This window comes from Thamnophis elegans, chromosome 3 (assembly GCF_009769535.1).
Source record: "Thamnophis elegans isolate rThaEle1 chromosome 3, rThaEle1.pri, whole genome shotgun sequence".
NCBI classification, from domain to species: domain Eukaryota; kingdom Metazoa; phylum Chordata; class Lepidosauria; order Squamata; family Colubridae; genus Thamnophis; species Thamnophis elegans.
Window position 1 is genome coordinate 38,476,355 of NC_045543.1, and position 20,481 is coordinate 38,496,835.

Genomic DNA, 20,481 nt, shown 5'->3' on the forward strand with positions numbered 1-20,481 from the left:
AAAAAGAGATTTAACTGATTCTAAAAAGTCAAAAATTGTAAAAAGTCTTTCAAACGGCTTCAGCATTCTTGAAATTGCTCAGATATTGGGGTGTGATCACAGAAACATCAAGTATTTTGTTGCAAATTATCAACAGGGTCACTAGAAACATGTTGAGAAAAAAGACACACATTAATTGCCAAAGATTTGAGAAGAATCAAACGTGAAGCTACCAGGAACCCATTATCCTCCAGTCCATATTCCAGAACGGCAACCTATTTGGAGTGCCCAGAAGTAGAAGGTGTTCAGTGCTCAGAGACATGGCCAAGGTAAAGGAGGCTGAAATCTGACCACCACTAAACAAGACACATAAGTTGAAAGGGCAAGACTGGGCCAAGAAATATATGAAGACAGATTTTTCAAAGGTTTTATGGTCTGATGAGATGAGTGAGTCTTAACAGACCAGATGGAGGGGCCTATGGCTGCATCAGTAATGGGCACAGAGCTCCATTTCAACTCACATGCCAGCTACGTGGAGGTGGGATACTGGTATGGGATGGTATTATTAAAGATGAGTTAGTTGGACCTTTTAGGGTTGAAGATGGACTCAAAATCAACCTCCAAATCTACTACCAGTATTTTTAGACTTTCTTTAAGCAGTGGTACCAGTCTGCATCTTTCATGAAGAGCATGATCAAAGTTCTCCACTGCATGGGTAGCCAGCAATGGCCTTAAAGATGAAAGAATGATGACATGGCCCCTTGCTCACCTGACCTAAACCCCATTGAGAACTTGTGGGCCCTTCTTAAGAGATTCACGGTGAAGAAAAACAGTACACATCTCTGAACAGTGTCTGGGAGGCTGTGGTTGCTGCTGCACAAAAAGTTGATCGTCAACAGATCGGGAAACTGAGAGATTCCATGAATGGAAGACCTATGACTGTTATTAAAAAAGAGTGGCTATATTGGTCACTGATTTTTTTTTTGAACTGACAGAAATGTTTATTTATAAATTTTGAGTTATTATTCTCACTTTAAAAGATGGAAATAAACAAGTGAGAAAGGCAATTTTTTTGTTTTTTTAGTTGCTTAATAATTCTGCACACTAATAGCCCGTGAGACTTGAATTGCCAAATTGCAGGCAGCAGTCAGTCAGCAGAAGTAACCTGCAGTACTACACTCTAACCACTGCGTCACCGGGGTTCATAATTTGTATTCATTATTTGTGTAATGAAGACAAATGGAAGTATAAACAAGTAGGAATGGAAATTATGTCTTCAATTCTTTGAAATTTCATATCTTTCCATTTATCCTTACTCAGGATTACATTTCTGAGAAAGAGAAAATGGGCTTAAAATGGAGGAGCTAGAAATGTTTTTAGCAATTGCCCAAATATCTCTCCGTTGAAAACCACTGGGGATTTGGCAGAGGGGGTAGATTTATTTTTTTTCTCTGTAGCCCTTGTCCTGATCAAGACAGTTTTTTAATTCAATCTTTCTTTTGCAGCTTTCAAACAAAATTTGGTCCTATTCTATTTTGCTTTCAGAGAATAATTATGTTAATAGACAGGATCTTCACCACGTTTAAATATTTTTTGATCAATTTAATTGGTTGAAAAGAAATTAGATTGTAACAATCCCAATATAGTCTCTTCCTACTTAACTGTAGCACTCATCTTTTTTAAAATTAACTTATGTTAATACTGAAAAGTCCATCTCTGAAAAGTATTTGTTAAGTAAAATAATAGTGATAAGAGCATAGTACCAAACTATAAACTCATTGAGCGATCACCAGCAGATAAATTTATCATAGTCACACATTTAACTTCCATACAGTACTTTCTTCTAGGATATGGTGAGACAGTCTTAAAGGAAGTGAGATCAATGCAGTTTAGAAGTGTTTACGACTCTTCCTGACCGTGTCATGCCGTTCTTCAATTGCCCAATAATTTGCCAACGTTGATTTGTTAAGAGCTTTGCTGTTTCACATCTATAAATGTACATATTCAGACAGTGCTCTTAACTATTGTCTTTAGCAAGATAAGGAAGGTACTTACATTTCTTTTCCTTTGTTCAGTTTTCTGAACAAAGTATCAGTACACAGTATCACTACACAGCTACACAGTTGAGCAACTATCACATAAAGGTCTACTGTACAATTTTTAGACTATCAGCTAAGGTGATGTGGCTAAAATTCTTTTCCAGTTTTCTAGGACTTTTCAAATGTTCTGGCACTTGGCACTATAGGGCTGACCTTATGTTAGCAGTATCATTCAATTTTAAGCCCTGTGTGCTCATGCATATGTGTACAAGTGATCTGTGTGTAAACAAAACATACTGCATTAAGTTTAATGTACATATATATAGAAATTACTGCTTTACTACCTGCAGAACTATCAGTTTTGGTTGATGTTTCATATGAAATACACTTCAATTATGGAGAGCACCTGTCGCCTTAGACAATAATACACTTTTGCATAGCGATAAAATTCTGAATTTATTTCCTTCCAAAATTGTAATTAAATGATCTAATTAATCTGTGATTGGTTGATTTATTTTAAAAAATAGCTTATTCATACAAATTTGGAAATATTGATCTGCAAGCTAAAACACAGCAGACTACTCACCTTGCTTGAACTTTGCACCAATAGCTGATCTGTGAGAAGACAGGGGGATTTTTGTCTTTTCACAAGCTACAGAGATAGAAAATTTTGTGTGTGTTTTCCATTCTTCAATGAACGTTTGGAAGAGAGTTTTATCATTTGCCACATCAATTATTGAGAAATTATCAGCACTGCAAGATGCTGGAGGAATTTTTTCTTGAGATAAATGAAGTGAAAAATCTTCACTTATCACTGAATTATCCTCAAGATTAAGCTCAACGTGTTCTGAATTTTCTGGTTGATGTTGTAATACTTGTTCCTCTGTGTGTAAATCAGATTTATCCTTCTGTAAGAACCGAACATATGGAACTTTATCTGTTGAGATTGTGTTTTTTGCTTTTGTCACAACGGGTATTTCTATGCATTGTGGAGTAGACTCCATGACATTCAGTGGTGAAGGAGGCATTTTGTTCCCATCTATCCAAGAAACACGTTTTCCATTTTTGTTTTTTTCATTAGCTTTACTTTTCGTTAGGCAAATTCTGCCAAAATCTTTGTGCAAGGATAATTCACTTTGACCAGGAAAAAGGGCAAGAGTTCTTGAATCTTTAGTATTCTTAGAAAACTTTAAATTCATTTCGTTGTTTGGCCCCATTTCAAATTTATCATATGAAGGGCTCAACCCTCTATCTAAAACTTTCTGCATTCCTGGACTCAAATCAAATAAAACACCAGATTTGTTCATTTGGTTATCATTTTCTTGTGCACAATCTTTCTGTGGAATTTCACTTACATTCTTTTCACTACTTTTTAGCCTTTTTATTGTCTTATCTGGGTTTTTAGTCTTGCTGTTTTTATGAAAAGGAGGTAAAACTATGCTATTTAATATTTTTGCTTCATGTAAAGAACTAGTATCTGACACTATATAATTACACCCATTTGACAATTTTTGGTTCATAGTGTCATTTGATATAGGTTTATTCAGTCTTGTTTTCAATTCATCTGAGGCATCATATTTTAAAGCACTTTTGAATAAAGAAGGGATTGCCAGCTCCTGTGGAATAGTCTCCACGAGCCTTTCATTGTTATCACCACTCTGGGAGCCATCTATGTGGTTAAAGTCTCCATCAAACAATAAACTATCACTGCCATTTAGATTTGCTTCATTTATATCCAGGCCAGATGGGAACTGGCTGAGAGAAAAGGAACTATTGTTTGGAAGAACAGTGAGCTGTTGTTCTGTTAAGTTTGGAGTTTGATAGTGCCGTAAGAAGCTGTCCAATTGGGAATCTGGTTCCAAGCAAACTGATGTTCCTGGATATTTCTCAGTTTGAGGCCATCCCACATCTGATACTTTACCAAGCAATAATGCTGAATGTCCTTTTCCACACTCTAGTTTATCTTTAACACATATAGAATTTTTTTCTGACATATTGGTACCATTTATACCAATGCAGTTTTTCTGTGTTAGACTGGCTACTAGTTTTTTGTCTTTGAGTTGTTGCTTATTAACAGTTTCATCTGCCATCGGCTGTTGTAATAGTCTATCTGTTTGGGTATCCAGCTGGAAGCTTTCTTCAAATTCTTTGAACACGGGATCCAAAACAGGGGAATAACCATTCTTCATACATTCTATGTTGCTTGAAAAACTGCAGGTATGAGTATTCACTTCATCTATATTTACAACTTGTAATATCCCATTGGGATTTGTAATTGTATTTTTATCCATTATTTGTTTGAAATGAAGTTCAATGTTAGACTTAGATCCAGTTGCAACATCTTTTTTTATGCCTTCTTTCAAGCTTCTCTTCAGAATGTCTTCAGCATTTTCCACTGCTTCCTTAGCATCCAACATCTGTTTCACATGTGAATTTATCATATCTCTGTTTAAATTCATTCGTTTCTTGGCACTAGAGTATATGTCATTTCTTGCCTCTGCCTCAATTTCTTCTATTGGAGCCTTATTATCAATTTCTTCTGCTGAATTACCATCCAACTGCCTCTTATTTTTTTGTTTAACAGATGATATATTTTTAATTTGTGAATTGACACTTGCTTCTGATAAAGTCATGTTGTGGTTATTTTTCCATTTCCGTTGGCCTTCTGTAACACTTCCCTTTGTGGAAAATGTATAAGACGTATCCAATAAAATTGAGGAATTGGGGTTCCATTGCACTCCCCAAACAGCTAAGTCATGCTTTAAAAGTCTTTTAGCCTCCTCTACAATCAGATGGGCTGCTTCACCTTCAGTTAAGCCCTTCATTCCAGACATCCACATAAAATGGGTATTAAGACGCTCCTTGGCAGCTTGCTCATCTTCATCTACGGCTCTGCGAGTGCTGAAGGAAGCAAAACACAAGGTAGTTTTATTTAAAAAATAACTTCAATTTTAAAATATATCTAAGGAATTCATACAGTATCTCTTTTATCTTTGACTAACACAGGAGATATTTTTAGGCAAAGGGAACACTTGACAGAAGACAGATACCTCCCTTCAGACCACCTGTAAAAAAAGCAATGAGGAAGATGGTCTGGTAGGCCGTCTAGAAGGGAAGTATCTGCAGGCTGAGGGAAAGAAGTACTAGAATAAAGCAAGAATGACATTTAAAGTATTTACAGATTGAATGAGTTCAGCAGTCAAGCATGATCGGGCAGATGCTTTTGACAAAGAGGGTTAATAATTGGGGCAACCAAACAAAAATAAAAAAAAGTTGGGAAGGAATGAATGCAGTCCTTTCAGCAGGCCCAAGAAGGTTCCACACCTATTTGCACTCTGATTCTGAGGGCACAGATAATCCCCCATGTGGCCAACAACTCTTCGATTCCCCACACTTACGTTAGGACAGAAGAAGCTTCTTGGATAAGAAATCATTAACTCTAATTTTTTATAACATTTTTATAATTTTATGTTCTTCCAGAATAGAAGAAAATTCTCCTTGGAATGATTTCATATATAAACATTTTAAACAGAAAATGGCAAAATATTTGTGATGAACTAAGGCAGTAATGGCTAACCTTTTTCTAAAGGTGTGCCAAAATTGTGTGTGCACATGCTATAAATGCCCCCCTGCACATGCGTGCATGACACCCCCCCAGCGTGCGGGGAGGGGGAGTTTTTGCCCTCCTCAGGCTCCGGAGGCACTGGAGCTGAAGGCTGCTGCCAAATATGGCTCTGTGTGCCACCTGTGGCACACGTGCCATAGGTTCGCCATCACGGAACTAAGGTTTGGATATTTGGAGCTTTAGAGTTAATGCTGACTTCTGGTGATTGCCTGGATAAATTCCTGCAGTTTTCTTGAGAAGAAGGAGGGTGACTGGTCAAGGGTCACTCCGATGGCTTTGTACCTAAGATGGGGAATAGAACTCATGGACTCCTGATTCCAAGGCTGATGCCTTAGCTGCTACACTAAGTGGTTCTCTGGATTAAGTTAACACTGAAAAAGAATCAGTAACCAAAGAACCATGGAAATAATAGTAAAATATCTAATTAAAGTGACTCATGTAAGGAATTGCTTTACATACATACATACATACATACATACATACATACATACGAGTGATACTATCTTCTGTTCACTAAAAAGACTTACTTATTTCCCAGAAAATTTTTCATTTTGTCAGAAAACCAAACTGCACAAGTAGGAAGTGATTGCGGATAGCAATATTTTTGTCTGGGTGGGATGACAAGGATTACCTAATTATCTGACCAAAACAGTGAAAATCAATATATCAGCTAAATGGTTCGAGAGTAAAAGGTATAAAATAAAGAAAAATTGCAAAGGGAAGCCTGTTTAAGTTCTTTCTTCCCTCCTTGAAGGAAGATTGCAATTATGCTTAACTAGGCAGGAAGAGGGACTTTTGTACTTTCCCTGCTTGCTGTAATCTCTCACTGATGGGGAATCCAAGAGTTTTTGAGCTGTATCCAAGCAAACTATTATCTGGTAACTTAAATTTCCTCAAGTTACACTGCAGAAAAAGGATAATTTTCAGCAATACTGAAATGTTTTCCTACCTTCTGAATGGTGCTGCATTTCTGAAAACATTTTCCACCTCCTCAAGAGTCCCTTTAGCTACATCAGCCACGGTGATAAAACCAGCATTATAAAGAGCTCTAGCACACTGTGCATTTAGCAAAGATATCCGGACAAGATCACAGAGTTCTCTCTGAATTCCAAAGTTAAGGCGACTCTGAAACTGAGACAGCAATTGTTCCATGTTGTGCCATCCCAACCGGTTGCAGAAAATAGTAATCATCCCTGGAATATAGAAATATACATTAAAAATATAAATAGAAGAGGAAAAAGATTGAATCTGCCATTCCATATTAGTGAAGGGTCTGTCTGAAAATTCTCAGACTCTCTTGGTCTATGTTCTCTCACATGAAATAATCTGTGTTTAAATCATTGAGTTGGGCTGCATCAGCAAATGCAGCCCAACTCAAGTCAAGAAAAAAAACTTTTAAAGCATTAAGCCACAAGAATGGATGCCTTTTGAACTTTCATATTTTCTGGCTATGCTAAGAATCAAATGATCTAAAAATAACTTATATACTGTGTTTATGTTCAATCATTACTAGCGTAACTCTTTATCTTCACATTTGTTTGTTTGTACCTGTTAATGAGTTCACCATTACTTTCTGCTTTGTAAATCCTCAACATATTTTTTCTATTTTTTTCTACAAGCATTCCTTGGGTTATGATGACATTTGAGACAAGAATTTGCATTGCCAATCAATGCCATCATCAAACATGTTCAGTAAATCTTGCTCAGTCACAGCTACTGGTATGTTGTGAACGGAACATTCTATCTTGATTTTGTTGTACAAATGGCCCTTGCCCTACTTTAATCTTTACCAGGGCTCCATAATGGAAGAATGAGAATGAATGTAATGAGGTAAGTGTTGTGGCCCAGCAGGAGCCATTGGAGCTGCAAACAGACTCCGATAGCGAGGGACCCTATGAGTCGGTTCTGGAAGATGTGGAGGACCCTGGACAGGGTTCAGACTCCGAGCAGGGACCAGAGAGGCTGGTTGGCCACCAGGAGGCGCCTGAGGCATAGAGCAGCGGTGAAAGCCAAAGGGAGTGTGTCCCTGACGTCAGGCCCTGGAGCAGTGGTCAAGACATCAGGCCCTTGAGCAGTGATGAGGTTCAGAGGGAATTGGTCCCAGACACCCGGCAGAGACGGGCGGATAAGCGCCAGCAGCAATTAAGGAGACAAAGGAGATAATTGGACCCAGGTGGTTGTGATTAGGCTCCTCCCAAGAGAGTATATGAGGAGACTTTGGGAGGAGGCTGTTTGCAGGATTCAACTATTATATTAAAGCTGGAGAAGCTCTGGTGTGTATGTCTTATCTGGGAAGTCTGGGTTGCTACCAAAGTCTTGTCAGTGTATTAATTTACTGTGAATAAATTGTCTAGCAGTAATGTTGTGTTGGCGTGACTCACCGTACGGACGGGGGTCAGAACAGTAAGTATGGAAATTTGTCATCTTTTCAGTTTTGCTTGTTGAGAAAGTGCCTGCATAAAGTACCTACTTAATACCAGTAAATTAAATTGGAAAAATGGAAATTGATTTATTAAACCAGTCTGTCACTTAAATTGCTGTTCATTACATACCAACTTTATCAGTAACTTCTTACCTGCATATGTAGCAGCAGACTGTTGCAAAGACTGAAGCTGTCCACGACTGCAGCCATATTTCTTAGCAACATCCTTTAAAGGGACTTCATTTATTAAATCCAGAAGAGCCAAGCTTGTAAAAAATCTGTATTAATAAAATTAATTAAGATACAATGTGATTATTTCTTTCTGTGAAAAAAGCAAAGCAAGCAAGCAAGCAAGCAGATATTTGATAGAGAGGAAGAAAAATTGATAAAACTGGAAGAAAAAAAGGTAGACAACTATATCCTATGTGACTTTTCTATGTCATGAGAAAAAGAGATTATAAAGGTGCTAAAAAATAACTCATAAGTAATAATTGTTTCCTACTAAACAAGCAGAAATGGCTTGAAATAATAGGCAAATGTTGTGGCACCGTTATACTATATACATCAATAAATAAAAAATTCTTATTACCTTTTGTGGATAGCCATTTGCCTATATTGTTTCTCTGTTTTAGCAATGATGTTGCCTTTGACGGAACAGGCTAAAAAACTTTCTTCAATCCCCACAAGTTGTGCTACTCTTCTCAATGAGGCAGGCAACTTCTCCCACAAGCAAAAGAATTGGTACCAATCGATTTTGGTCCAATCTTCATAAACAGGTGTGACCTGCAAAAAATCCACCCAAACTTGAGTTAGTTTTCAAATTACAAGATTTAATTTATTTGGAGAAACGTTGAACATTTTTCAGAATAAAAAGAAATAAAAAGAAAGAAATCTTATGCTGACTGAAATTATGTTTTACTAACATGAGTCCGAATTTAGCTCTATTACATAATATTCATATGAGATTGCCCTTTGCTTTTTAATTCATCAGTCAGGTAGCATATTGGGACATGTGTTGGAGGGGGAAGAAAGATTTTTGTACTCCACTTACAGTGAGTGAACACTGCGTTTACTGGGAAGTGTATCTGCAGCCATGTACTTGATGGAGGCTCTGATTATTAAAAGATAATCTAGGCATAGAAATTAAATAAATTTGCACACTAGGACAAATAACCTTGCAGAATATCCATATAACTGATGCAAGGGCAAATAGGAACCATGATCTGGAATCATGTTGTGTAAGTGAATCTGAGGAATCTCCAGTGTGCAAGTACATATATTCTTCCGATAAATCCTTAACACCTATATGTTGCCTGGTAAGATGGCTTCCACATTTGGTTTTTGTGTCCTTCTGTACCTGTATCTCAGTGCTTTAAGGTTCAGGATTACTTTATACTCCCCTGTTCTTTGGAATGGTGAACAAAATGGAGAATTCACTTTATTTCTCTATGTTGCATCTTGACTACCAAACAAAATATGTTTGATACATACATTAAATCTAATCCAGTACTGTCATAAACACACACACAGTACACAAACACATACACATTCCTACCAAATAAAGACTATGCAGATCATTCTCTAGAACAAAACTCTTCATTGCTCTCTGGAGATCAGCAAAAATTTCTAGTGCTGCTGTTGGGGAAAAGGAGGAAAACAGTGTAGCAGAGCCAAGATGTGTTGGACGATATATTTCTGCCAAGAAAAAAAATGAAGCACTTATATGCAATGCAACCACAGCCTAGTTTTAGAGTCAGAATATCGATTTTGCTGCAACCAATTGTTGTTAATCCTTTGAAAGTTGTATTTAATTGGAAATTGTATGTATGTATGTATGTACCTGTATAGGCTAGGAATCTAAGATAATAGAATCCTTCATTACTTTTTGACCTAATAGCGATGAAGTGTATGGTTTATTATGATTTAATAAGAATAGATCTAGCCATCTTGTATAGAACTACAGTCATTTAGGCAATAAAGTCCAAACAACAGCTCAGTGCCAAGTCAGAAAATTGGTTTATCTCACAACATGCTAGCAAGGACATTCTGCCAATACCTCCAGTTAGAAGTGGGTTCACTCTTTTGTTGCTTTTAGAAGACAGCAACCTGTTTCACAGTAGAAAGCAAACTGTATGATTATTAAAAGGGCAATATTACAGATAATCCTTGCTTACTGATCATTTGTTCAGTGATCCTTCAAAGTTGTGGAGGCACTGAATGTGTAGGAGAAGGAGTGACAGAACTGGGGACAGAGTTAAAAGAGAGATCAACTTAGAATCTCTAGGAGCCATAAGCAGTCTAAGTCCAACCTCCCTTGAATTCTGTTGACCTATATTCTGTTGACCCATGCAGGTACCAACCATTAGCTGAGAATATTAATGTTCAACTAACGGTTAGCACTTGCTTGAAATTGGCTATGTAGGGATTTTAACTCTACCCTCAAGTTCTGCGACTCCTTCTCCAACAGAATGAATGGTACTTACACAGGTTCTGCCTCTCATAGAACCCTTATAGTCACATTAACAGTTCACAGTTTGAGAGCTAGTTTGGTCTAGTGGTTTTGACACCCTGCTAGAAACAGGAGACTGTGAGTTCTGGTCCCACCTTAGCCATAAAAAACTGGCTGGATGACTTTGGGTTCAGAGTCTCTTTCTCTTAGCCCAACCCACCTCACAGGGTTGTTGTTGTGGGGAAAAGACAAGAAAGGAGTGTAGAAAGGTGTGTTGGATAGTTCACTGCCTTACAAAAATAATAATAAATTTGGGCTCTTGGTAACCCAGCCAACACTTATGATGATTGCAGTGTCTGGCAGTGTGAACACAGATCATGCACTGTGACTCCTACCCTGAGGCTCCCTGTGCTGATGAAGATTTGCATCCTTCTTTCCTCCGCCTCTCTCCTCTCATCCATAGCACCCTGTCTTCCAACTTGGGTGTGGCCTGCATGGGGCTCCCCCTATCCCCCTGTGCCACCATGCTCTTTATCTGGGGCTCCTGCTGCTGCTTCCTAATTAACTGCTTGCACACTTTGAGGTTATAGCGGCAACCAGGACTGCAGGACTGCTGTCACTGACAACATGCTTTACAACTGCAGAGATAGCAATTCCAGTCCAAATTGCCATAATAGTTCAAGGATTATCTATACAGGTAAATATTTTTTTTCTTTTTGTGGGGTCAATGCAAACATATGTGAGAGTAAAACCAATTGTTTAACAAATAGAGGAGCCACATCATCCAGAGGTTCTATGAGACACATGGCGGCCATGAATACATGATGTCATACTTCCTATAGAAGACAATTTTCATAAACTAGGACAGATCAATATGAAAGCCAGTTTCACAGTTTGAGAGCTAGTTTGGTCTAGTGCAGTGGCAGTCAAACCTGGTCCCTACCGCCCATTAGTGGGCGTTCCAGCTTTCATGGTGGGCGGTGGGTTTTTTTTGTAACTCTGCTTTGTAAATTTTATAAAGTAAAGTTACTTCCCTACTTTATAAATCACCATTACTGTGGAACCGGTGGGCGGTCAGAAAATTTTACTACTAACAGAGATACAAAAGTGCGCGGTAGGTATAAAAAGGTTGACTATCCCTGGTCTAGTAGTTATGACACCATGCTAGAAAGCAGGAGGCTGAGTTCTGGTCCCGCCTTAGCCATAAAAACTGGCTGGGTGACTTTGGGTTCAGAGTCCCTTTCTCTTAGCCCAACCCACCTCACAGGGGTGTTGTTGTGGGGAAAATAAGACGAGAAAGGTGTGTTGGATAGTTCACTGCCTTACAAAAATAATAAAATGGGATAAAAATAAATACAATACTAAATAAATAAAACAATACTAAAATAATAAAAAAGTTTTAAGAGGGAGAAAGAAGAGCATGGTTCAGTGAGACTGAGAACATGCTATGAGGGTTAAATCTGTGATGGTGAGCCTATGGCACAGAGGTGGCATGTAGCACCCTCTCTGTGGGCACGCAAGCAGTCACCCCAGTTTAGCTCTCTGCCCATGTGTGTGCGCCTCCCGCCAGCCAGCTACTCGCAGGGTCTCTGCCGTGCATGCACAGCACATGGAGGGCCACGTGCACATGCAGGGGGCTGCACATGCACAAGGGGTGCGCGCACATTGCATTTTGGGGATTCAGGCACATGCACATTCACTTGTGTGTTGGGCACGCGGTCCGGAAAAGGTTAGCCATCACTGGGTTAAGTGCTAAAGGGGCAATGCAGGGGGAGTTGCTTTGCCTTGTTTGAAACCTGATCTGGAAGGCAAAGATGCTCTTTCCCCAACCCTAACCCTCTGCATCACCCTTTTAACACTTAATCCTTCATTGTCTGTTCCCCGGCTCACTGAACCCTGCTCCTGTTTCTCCCATTTCCTTTTAAAACTTTTTTCATGAGGAAATATAGAAACTGCAAAGCACAAACTGTGGCTTATTATCTTGTTTTGAGTTAAAGAGGCCATGCAGAAAGACAGAAGGTGTGAGAAATGCTGCTTTACTGAGGTCAGTTTGCAAACGGCTGCTCCATGTGGCCAGTAAGAACGGCCCACTATACGGAGTTCTGCAGATCTCTGGAAGGAAAGCAAGAATTGTGAGGGGTGGAACAGGCGGACAAAGCAGGCCCAGTACCTTTGGGAACCTGCCAGGGCAAGGATGGAAGGTGGGAAGAGATAGGTGGGCATGCTGCAACCTCTGCAATTCATCAATTAGCATGTTACCTTTGCCAACATCCGATACTGAAATCATGATGAATTCTTTCTCAAGCAGCCACTTTACACAACTCTCAATAGATCCATCACAAATTTTCTCCTGCTTTTTCCTACAGTCCTGGAAGTCTCTCAAACTAGCTGCAAGGAGTGTACAGGATGAATAACTCTGGATGTCTTCTGAAGAGCTAGCTATTCCACTTACTATGATCTATCAGAAAAGAAGGGTAATAAACATACTTGAAAAAATATGCATTACATTTGAAAGTTATCTTTTTAAGTCTGTACATATCAGGAATAGTTTTGTATATTGCATACATTTCAAACACTGACATGTCTTCAAACATGTATAAATCTCTATAACTGTATAGATCTCTATAACTATAAATCAATATTCCCTTAGGATAAACAAACATACATAAATGTACTGACATTTAATTTTTTTATATCTCTCTAATCTTGAAATTGTTTGGCTATGTCTTAGCCATGAAATGTCTATGTTCTTATAATAATAAGCAATAAATGTAGAATGGATAAAATAAAACAACCAAAAAGTGATAAAATTAGAAATTAACATCCAGGCCCTTTTAAAAATATCTGTTTTAATAATTTCCTAAATCCTAACATGGTAGGATCTGATTAGATTTCAGGGGACATTTAAGTTCTCGCACCATCACAGAAAAATGATGCTTGCTGGCCTATATCCCCTAATCTCTGGAGACTACTAATACCATTATCCCTTTTTTTAAAAAAAAATCATTTCACTTTTCAGAATCTCATCATCCCTTTTTTTACATGAGCAGTTACTGTCAAGGAGATTATATTGGTAGATAATTTGAGATTGAGTTTATGTTTATGGTAATTTGAAAATTCCTATAACTGCATTTAGCAGCTTCATAAAAATAGTGCAAAATCTTGTTAACAAATAATATTTATATTATGAACATTTCATTTATTCATTGCATTACATACCTCAAGAATTGCCCGTAACATACTGGAGGTGACTCCTTCTCCATTGAGGCTAAGCAAACAGCTACATAGTGGCTTCATACTACCATGGAGAAGAGTAATTCCTTTTGATTTTTCAGAGGGCTTACATACCAAAATACTCTCACCTGTTACATACGTCATAAATTAGGAAAAAAATTATATTGGTTTAACAGCATTCTCATGCATAAATAATATTTGACCACCTAGGCTGCAAGCATATTTATCCATGACTTCTCAAAGACTTGCTCATGGAAAATAATTTTGACTTTGTTTTGTTTTTAGGACAGGAATGAGCAGGTACTAAACTGCATCTCTCATTTATTTATTCTATCATCATGGTCGATGGTGAGAAATAATGGAAACTGCAGTTCAGCAACAACCAGAAGACCACATATTACTCATGCAGATGTATTGTTATTCTACTTTGTCTAACATGCACTATGCCTAATCTTATTTTTAAAATGATACCTCCCCTTTCCTCAGGGGGGCCACCAGCTGAAGAACAGGGGCCCCATCCATATTGATGGTGGTGGAGGAGGATCTTTTCAGCAAGATAGCACATTTCATCTGGATGCCTTTTGCTAGAGATGAATGGTTTTTGGAGCGCTTTCAGATCACAGAAGTCAATTTAGTTCCATGTTTTAGAAGGCATTATTCCAGCTTTTGAAGGTACAAATCAGTTTGCCATCAGCCCACCACCCTGTTACAAACAGGAAGGCTAAGACTGACCAGTTGCTGCAACACTATTTAAGGTGTTATTTTACATACAGCCAGGACAACTGGCTGTCACTTACACCATTAGCTGAATTTGCATATAATTCTATCCATGAATCAATTGAAATGACTCTGTTCCATGCCTTACACGGGAGGCACCCAAGGGTTTCACCTGCAACCTCACAACAGGTTCTCATCCCTGGGGTCATAATTTTTTCTACAGGAGCAATGCGCTGCTCAAGCACTGTTGGAAGAATAGCTAGACCAAGCTAAACAATTTTTTCAAAAAGTTTGCAGACTTCCATTGGCAATAGGGGCTGACAAATGCAGAGGGAGATAATGTGTGGCTGCCTACCAAACTTTTAGCCTTTTCCTTGCCCTGTTAAGGCCCTATGACAGGTCAATATTGTGGCCTTTCATTTCTAATTGCCACAGTCTATGACAATGCACCCAGTTTTCAGCATTCTTTGCTAATGAAGGAAGCGCCACTCAGCACTTCTATATCACAACAGCATCTACCCCCCCCCACACACACTCCCCGTCACTGTTGAAGGCAAAAAGGAGTTCAAAGTGGAAGAAATAATTGGAGGCAGGAGAAAGGAATACAGAATTTGATTCAATGGAAGGGCTACCCGATTCATGGGAAAATGCAAGGTATATGAATGCTCCAAAATGAATACAACTGTTTTACCAGCCTTCCCAGACAAAATAAGACCTTTCATGCTCCCAGGACTGGATTCAATTCCAGAATCAAAAGAGGAATCAGTTAGTGAATGGGTTAGTCATTCAGAGGAGGACCCTCTATGGGGAGACATCATGACTGGTAAGGCTCTGCCTTCAACTTCGGGTCTTCACTCTACGAGGGAAAGGGGGAAGGACTGTTCTAACAATCTAGATATGTTAATAAAAATGTTTTTTCATCTATAGATGATTCACTTTTTTTGTCTCTGAACCATTATAGAATTGTAAAAATTGTAGAAAAATTCTATCTGTCTATAACTATCTGGATCATTGATACATCTTTTAGATTGCATCCTTGGATAATTTATTCTACAAGAAATGTTTTGGATTTTAAAGTATCATAAGACTCACTGTTGTTCTATTTACAAACATAAACAGATAAAGGGCTCTAAATGCATTTACCTATAGTATCTACTCCTTTCCTTCCAGCTCTTCCAGCCATTTGTTTGTATGTCAAGATATCCAACAATCTGCTACCAAATACAGGAGTTCGGATAATTACCCGACGTGCAGGCAGATTTACCCCCGAAGAAAGTGTAGAAGTTGCTATTAAAACTCGTAGGATGCCTTGACGGAAAGCTACTTCAATCATGTCTCGTTCATCAAATGTCAAACCTGAAAAATAGTTTCAGATCAATATGCTTTACAAGTTTTCATTTTCATTAAAAAATTTCAATTAGTTTACAATAAAATGGTAAAAATGACAATTAAATGTATTAATTAAACATTAAAAGAATTAACAATAGTGGTAGAGGAAACAAAAATATCCCAGCCCAGAGCAGCATCCCTGCTCTTGATCATGCAATCATTCCAAAAAAGACCCTTCTCTGTACAATTCCTACCTGAGGAATGACAACTCTTGACATTCACAACAGAATAGCTTTGCTCACTGTTACAGTCAAAAGCCCAACTTCTTCCTGCCTTTAATTTCAAACTTACTTGAAAAATATGTACTGTTCTTAACATCCCTCACTAACTTCAACTCATTCTGAGGTTTTGCTTTTCTTGCTTATCTTCTATACTTTCAGATTTACTTCTATGTACTTTCTTTAGTGACATACTCCTCTTTCCTTTTTTATGTGTTGTTCTTTACAATTTGTAGATATTCACTTAATGATTTTTCTAACCACATTGGTTTTTACTATCCTCCATTTTTTTCCTTTTAGGATATCCTTTTGTGGATTTATTATCTCTCCTTTTTTGTAGCCATCTATTTTTTTTTGTTCCTTTTACAAACAACTTTGGCTACATGGACTCCTACTATAATGCTCTAACTTAATTAAGGTGTATAGTCTCAAGGTACATACCAGTACATGCACAACAATTCCTGTTAATATATTGACAATTCCAATATTACATGCGCCTTCTTACTTAAAATTCTTAAAATGTTCTGAACTGTTTATTGTGTTCATGCCAAAACCCATGTGATTCTGCTGAGACATAGATTCCCTGCGTGAAATCTATGATTAACTATCTAGTAATAGTTAATCTCATGAAGACAAGGTGGTATTAAAATAAAAGGCACTAGTGTTGATACTTTTATTAGTTCTTCTGGTTAATTTAATACAGATCTTCTTAACAGTGCTACCAAGGTCATTTCCTTGGATTTCTCTTCAACATGAATTATTTTTAACATGCAAGGCAAATCTTCCTCGATTTCCATTACTTCTGTAGTATTTGAATAAGTCTATTCCTTCAATTATTCTATTCTACAGTAATCATAACAATCTTCCGATTATGTTCAATTCATCTTATTTTATGTCCATAGTTTTATTATTCATTATTAAAACATAATTATATATTATATTTTATTATTTTATTATACAGATCACAATAGCCACAATTTGTGTCAACATTTTTTCCTATATTAATTTAGTGGCTTCATAATCTCAACATAATTACTACTTCATTTCCTTCTACCTGAACAGGATTTTTTCTGAAATTTTTTACATCTAGTTTTATTTCCAATCACCACCAGTTTAAGGCCTATAGATCAAACTCAATGTGTTTAAGGCATTCTTCTCCATCTCTACTTGATCACAACCATGCTTGAAATTTCACTCTATCTATGCACATATTGAGAAGTATGATAATAACAAAAAGTGTACCTGCATGGTGAAAAGCAACTCCCCATTTGATGGTCCGGTGAAGAACACTGTCCAAGCCAGAAGGAGACCGCTTTAACTGAATCAGCAACTTTTCTATCCCTTCCTGGCACAGTGTGACTGGTGAAAGGGTTGACATCTTTTGAAGATCTTCAGAAAGGAAAACAGTGTTAAAACCTTATGCTTTCTCTCCAAATCCCTTCCCTTCTTCAATCCCTCCTGACTTACACTTTTGTTGAATACTGCAGAATTCCCTGGCAATAATGTCTGATAATTTCTCACACCAATTCTTTGTTGGGCAAAATACAAGAACTGAATGGCCATCCTGAATTGTCTCATAACACAGAGTCACCATGTGGTCCTCATCTCCCTAATTGTAAAAAGTAACAAGTGGGTATTAGGGCTCTGAAAATAAAATGGAAGGTTTAAATATGAAATTCTTCAAGGCGCGAAAGAAAGAGGATTAGGATTGCCTGAGTTGTATTTGTAAATTGTATTTTGCACCCTGTTATTTGACTAGAGAGTGCTGTTGAGAAGTAAAAGAATATTATAATGAGAAGAACATAATCTGAGGTTTGGATGGTTTTGCTTTTTAATGTAAAAGAAGGTTAAAGTAAATGTTGATTTTAAAAATTATGCTAGGAATGCCATACTAAGAATATGGAATAGATAAACTCAGGCTATGTCCAAAAATGTCTTTATTGATTTCAGCACAAGCAGCATTTTATAGAAAAGAAACAGTGAGCAAAGACAAATGGTTAATATATCAAGATTTGCTCGTAATGGACTATGTAGAATTTAAGATTAAGTCAAAGTATAGTTCACTACAGCAGTATTTAGTTGTCAATGGTTCTCACATACATAAAATGAAGAAAAAGATTTAATGTAGATAAAAAAATAGTTGGGATTTAACAACATAAAACAACATTTGAAATTGATTTGTTTGCAAATGGTGAATATATTATTGCTAGGATGCATAAATATTTGCTGATATTTGAAATAGAAGAAAAAGTTAAAGGGTGCATGATAAAATGGTTAAGAATATTGGTTATAAATATATAACTTGTAAGTTGTTGGGTCATTGTTTCAGAGATATTTGCTTACCTACCTTGTACTCCCCAAAGTCGTGATCCTTTGTGCTCCTTGCTTGCAGCTCCCTGAAAACTTTCTGACTCACTGGTGTTTCTCATGCAGTCCCTTACATATACTTCCTTATCCATACACTCTTCCTGGCCAATGCTGCACCGTGCACATTCTCCCAACTTGTGTAGGAGGTACTGCACAGGTTAGGAACCGTATGGAAGTCCATGAATTGCCATGTGAGACAGGGAAGGTGTACAGGGGGGCAGAGCAGGAAGGGTGTATGTATGATGCAATCTGAGTTGGAGACTACATGGAGTGTGATAAGGGTTGGGTGTATGGGTGTGTGTGAGAGGTGCTGCACATGGAGGCAAGTGCAATATGGGTGAAGAAAGTACAAAGTAATGTGGAAGTGGCAGTATGGTGCGAGCACATAAGGGATTGGAGGGATTCTTCAGGTGGAGGAGACTTTGATTCTGGGAAGCTGATAGTGAACAGCTATCAGCAATCATGATTAAGTTTACACTTCATGCCAATTTCTCCACTAACAGGAGGAGCAATGGAAATGATGATCACATGAGTATATATAGTATATAGATATGAATGGGAGAGAATGTTAAAAGGACTGAAATTCACATTGTGACACCATTTAAGAGAAAATGCTTACATAATAATGTGCTGTTGGCATATGACACCAGAGAAATTATCTAAGGTGTATATATGTCAGTATTGGAAATGTAAAAAACACAAGGTTATTTTACCATACATACATGTAGGACTTGTGAAAAAGTAAAAAAACAAAAGAATACAAATACATATTTGTACATACAAAGAATTTTAAAGACAAACATTCAGATGAAAGCAGAACTTCTTTTATAATAGTATAGGTATATACTACATCCATAAAATATTGCCATAATTTTATATACCCTGTTTCCCCGAAAATAAGACCTCCCCGGACAATAAGCCCAATTGGGCTTTTGAGCACATGTGCTAAAATAAACCCTCCCCAAAAAATAAACTCTCCCTGAAAATATTGCAACCCAGCAGCAGCCATGAGGAGACTATGCTTGCCGCCTCCTGCACCTCAAAAATAATAAGACCTCCCTGAAAATTAGTCCAGGTGCTTATTTCAGGAGTCAAAAAAAAATAAGACCCTGTCTTATTTTCGGAGAAACGCGGTAGAAAAGTGGCATTGTAGCAAACTAATTTTTAGTATAGACAATTACCTTAATATTCACTAAAGGTTGAATTTCTCTCACAACTGCATTTGAAGAGTCATAAATCTTGTTGCCAATTTTTACTTGTTCCATAAGGGGTACTGGACGGAAGTTTGAGTGGTACAACTCTGCATTTAGCCATGAAGCCAGAAGATCCAAGTTAGGAAGAGTGGCACTCATTCCTATGATTTGTATTTTGTTACAAAAAGACTCTTCAATGTTTTGTCTGCAAGAATAAACAAACCTATTTTGAAAACGGATCCCATTGCATAATTATTCATAGAATTGATTAACATATAAATCACATTGATGTGATGATCAATAGTTTTACAAAATGAACTCTGTGTCGATCAACAATTATTACTTCCTACTGACAGGGGAGCATGGATAGTGGAGATGGATTTATATACCAGCATTATCAATTTGTATTGCTGCCTATCCTGTAATTACAACACTGATTGGTATGCACTGTGTTAAAAAACAAAATCAGCAATTAGTAATAAAATAATATTATTCAGGCACAAGTCCAACTCAACCATAAAGAATACAGAATCATACTGATACAATCTCCTAACCTCAGAACTCATGCCAAGGGAACATCTGATCTTCAAGGACTTAAGAAACGCTACCAGGGTCATGGCCCTGCAAATCTCAGAGGGCACACATTATAACAGAGACAGAATGCTTCCTGAGTCCATCTCCAAAAGGCTTTGGTTAATAGAGAGGGTTGGAAGCAATGTCCAATCTACTGGACATAATGGGCAGAAACTATCATGGAGAGTTGATTCTGAAAACAACTTAGCTCCTATCACAAGGAGTTAAAACAGCACCTTGAATTTTACTCAGAAGCCCAATGAAAACCAATGTAAC

At 37.6% G+C, this 20,481-nt stretch overlaps 1 protein-coding gene across 1 annotated transcript in view; it reads right to left on the minus strand.

Moving 5' to 3' along the window:
- POLQ (DNA polymerase theta) overlaps positions 1-17,703 on the minus strand; it is a 48,231-nt gene extending 30,528 nt beyond the window's left edge. The window contains exons 1-10 of the mRNA XM_032212630.1: positions 17,540-17,703; positions 17,315-17,461; positions 15,609-15,821; positions 13,734-13,876; positions 12,774-12,972; positions 9,621-9,760; positions 8,655-8,848; positions 8,219-8,343; positions 6,593-6,836; positions 2,605-4,919 (exon numbers count right to left, since the gene is read on the minus strand). Coding sequence (XP_032068521.1) covers positions 2,605-4,919; positions 6,593-6,836; positions 8,219-8,343; positions 8,655-8,848; positions 9,621-9,760; positions 12,774-12,972; positions 13,734-13,876; positions 15,609-15,821; positions 17,315-17,461; positions 17,540-17,666 — 3,847 coding nt within the window. The 5' untranslated portion in view covers positions 17,667-17,703. The remainder of the gene's footprint in view (positions 1-2,604; positions 4,920-6,592; positions 6,837-8,218; positions 8,344-8,654; positions 8,849-9,620; positions 9,761-12,773; positions 12,973-13,733; positions 13,877-15,608; positions 15,822-17,314; positions 17,462-17,539) is intronic.
- Positions 17,704-20,481: the final 2,778 nt, after the last annotated feature.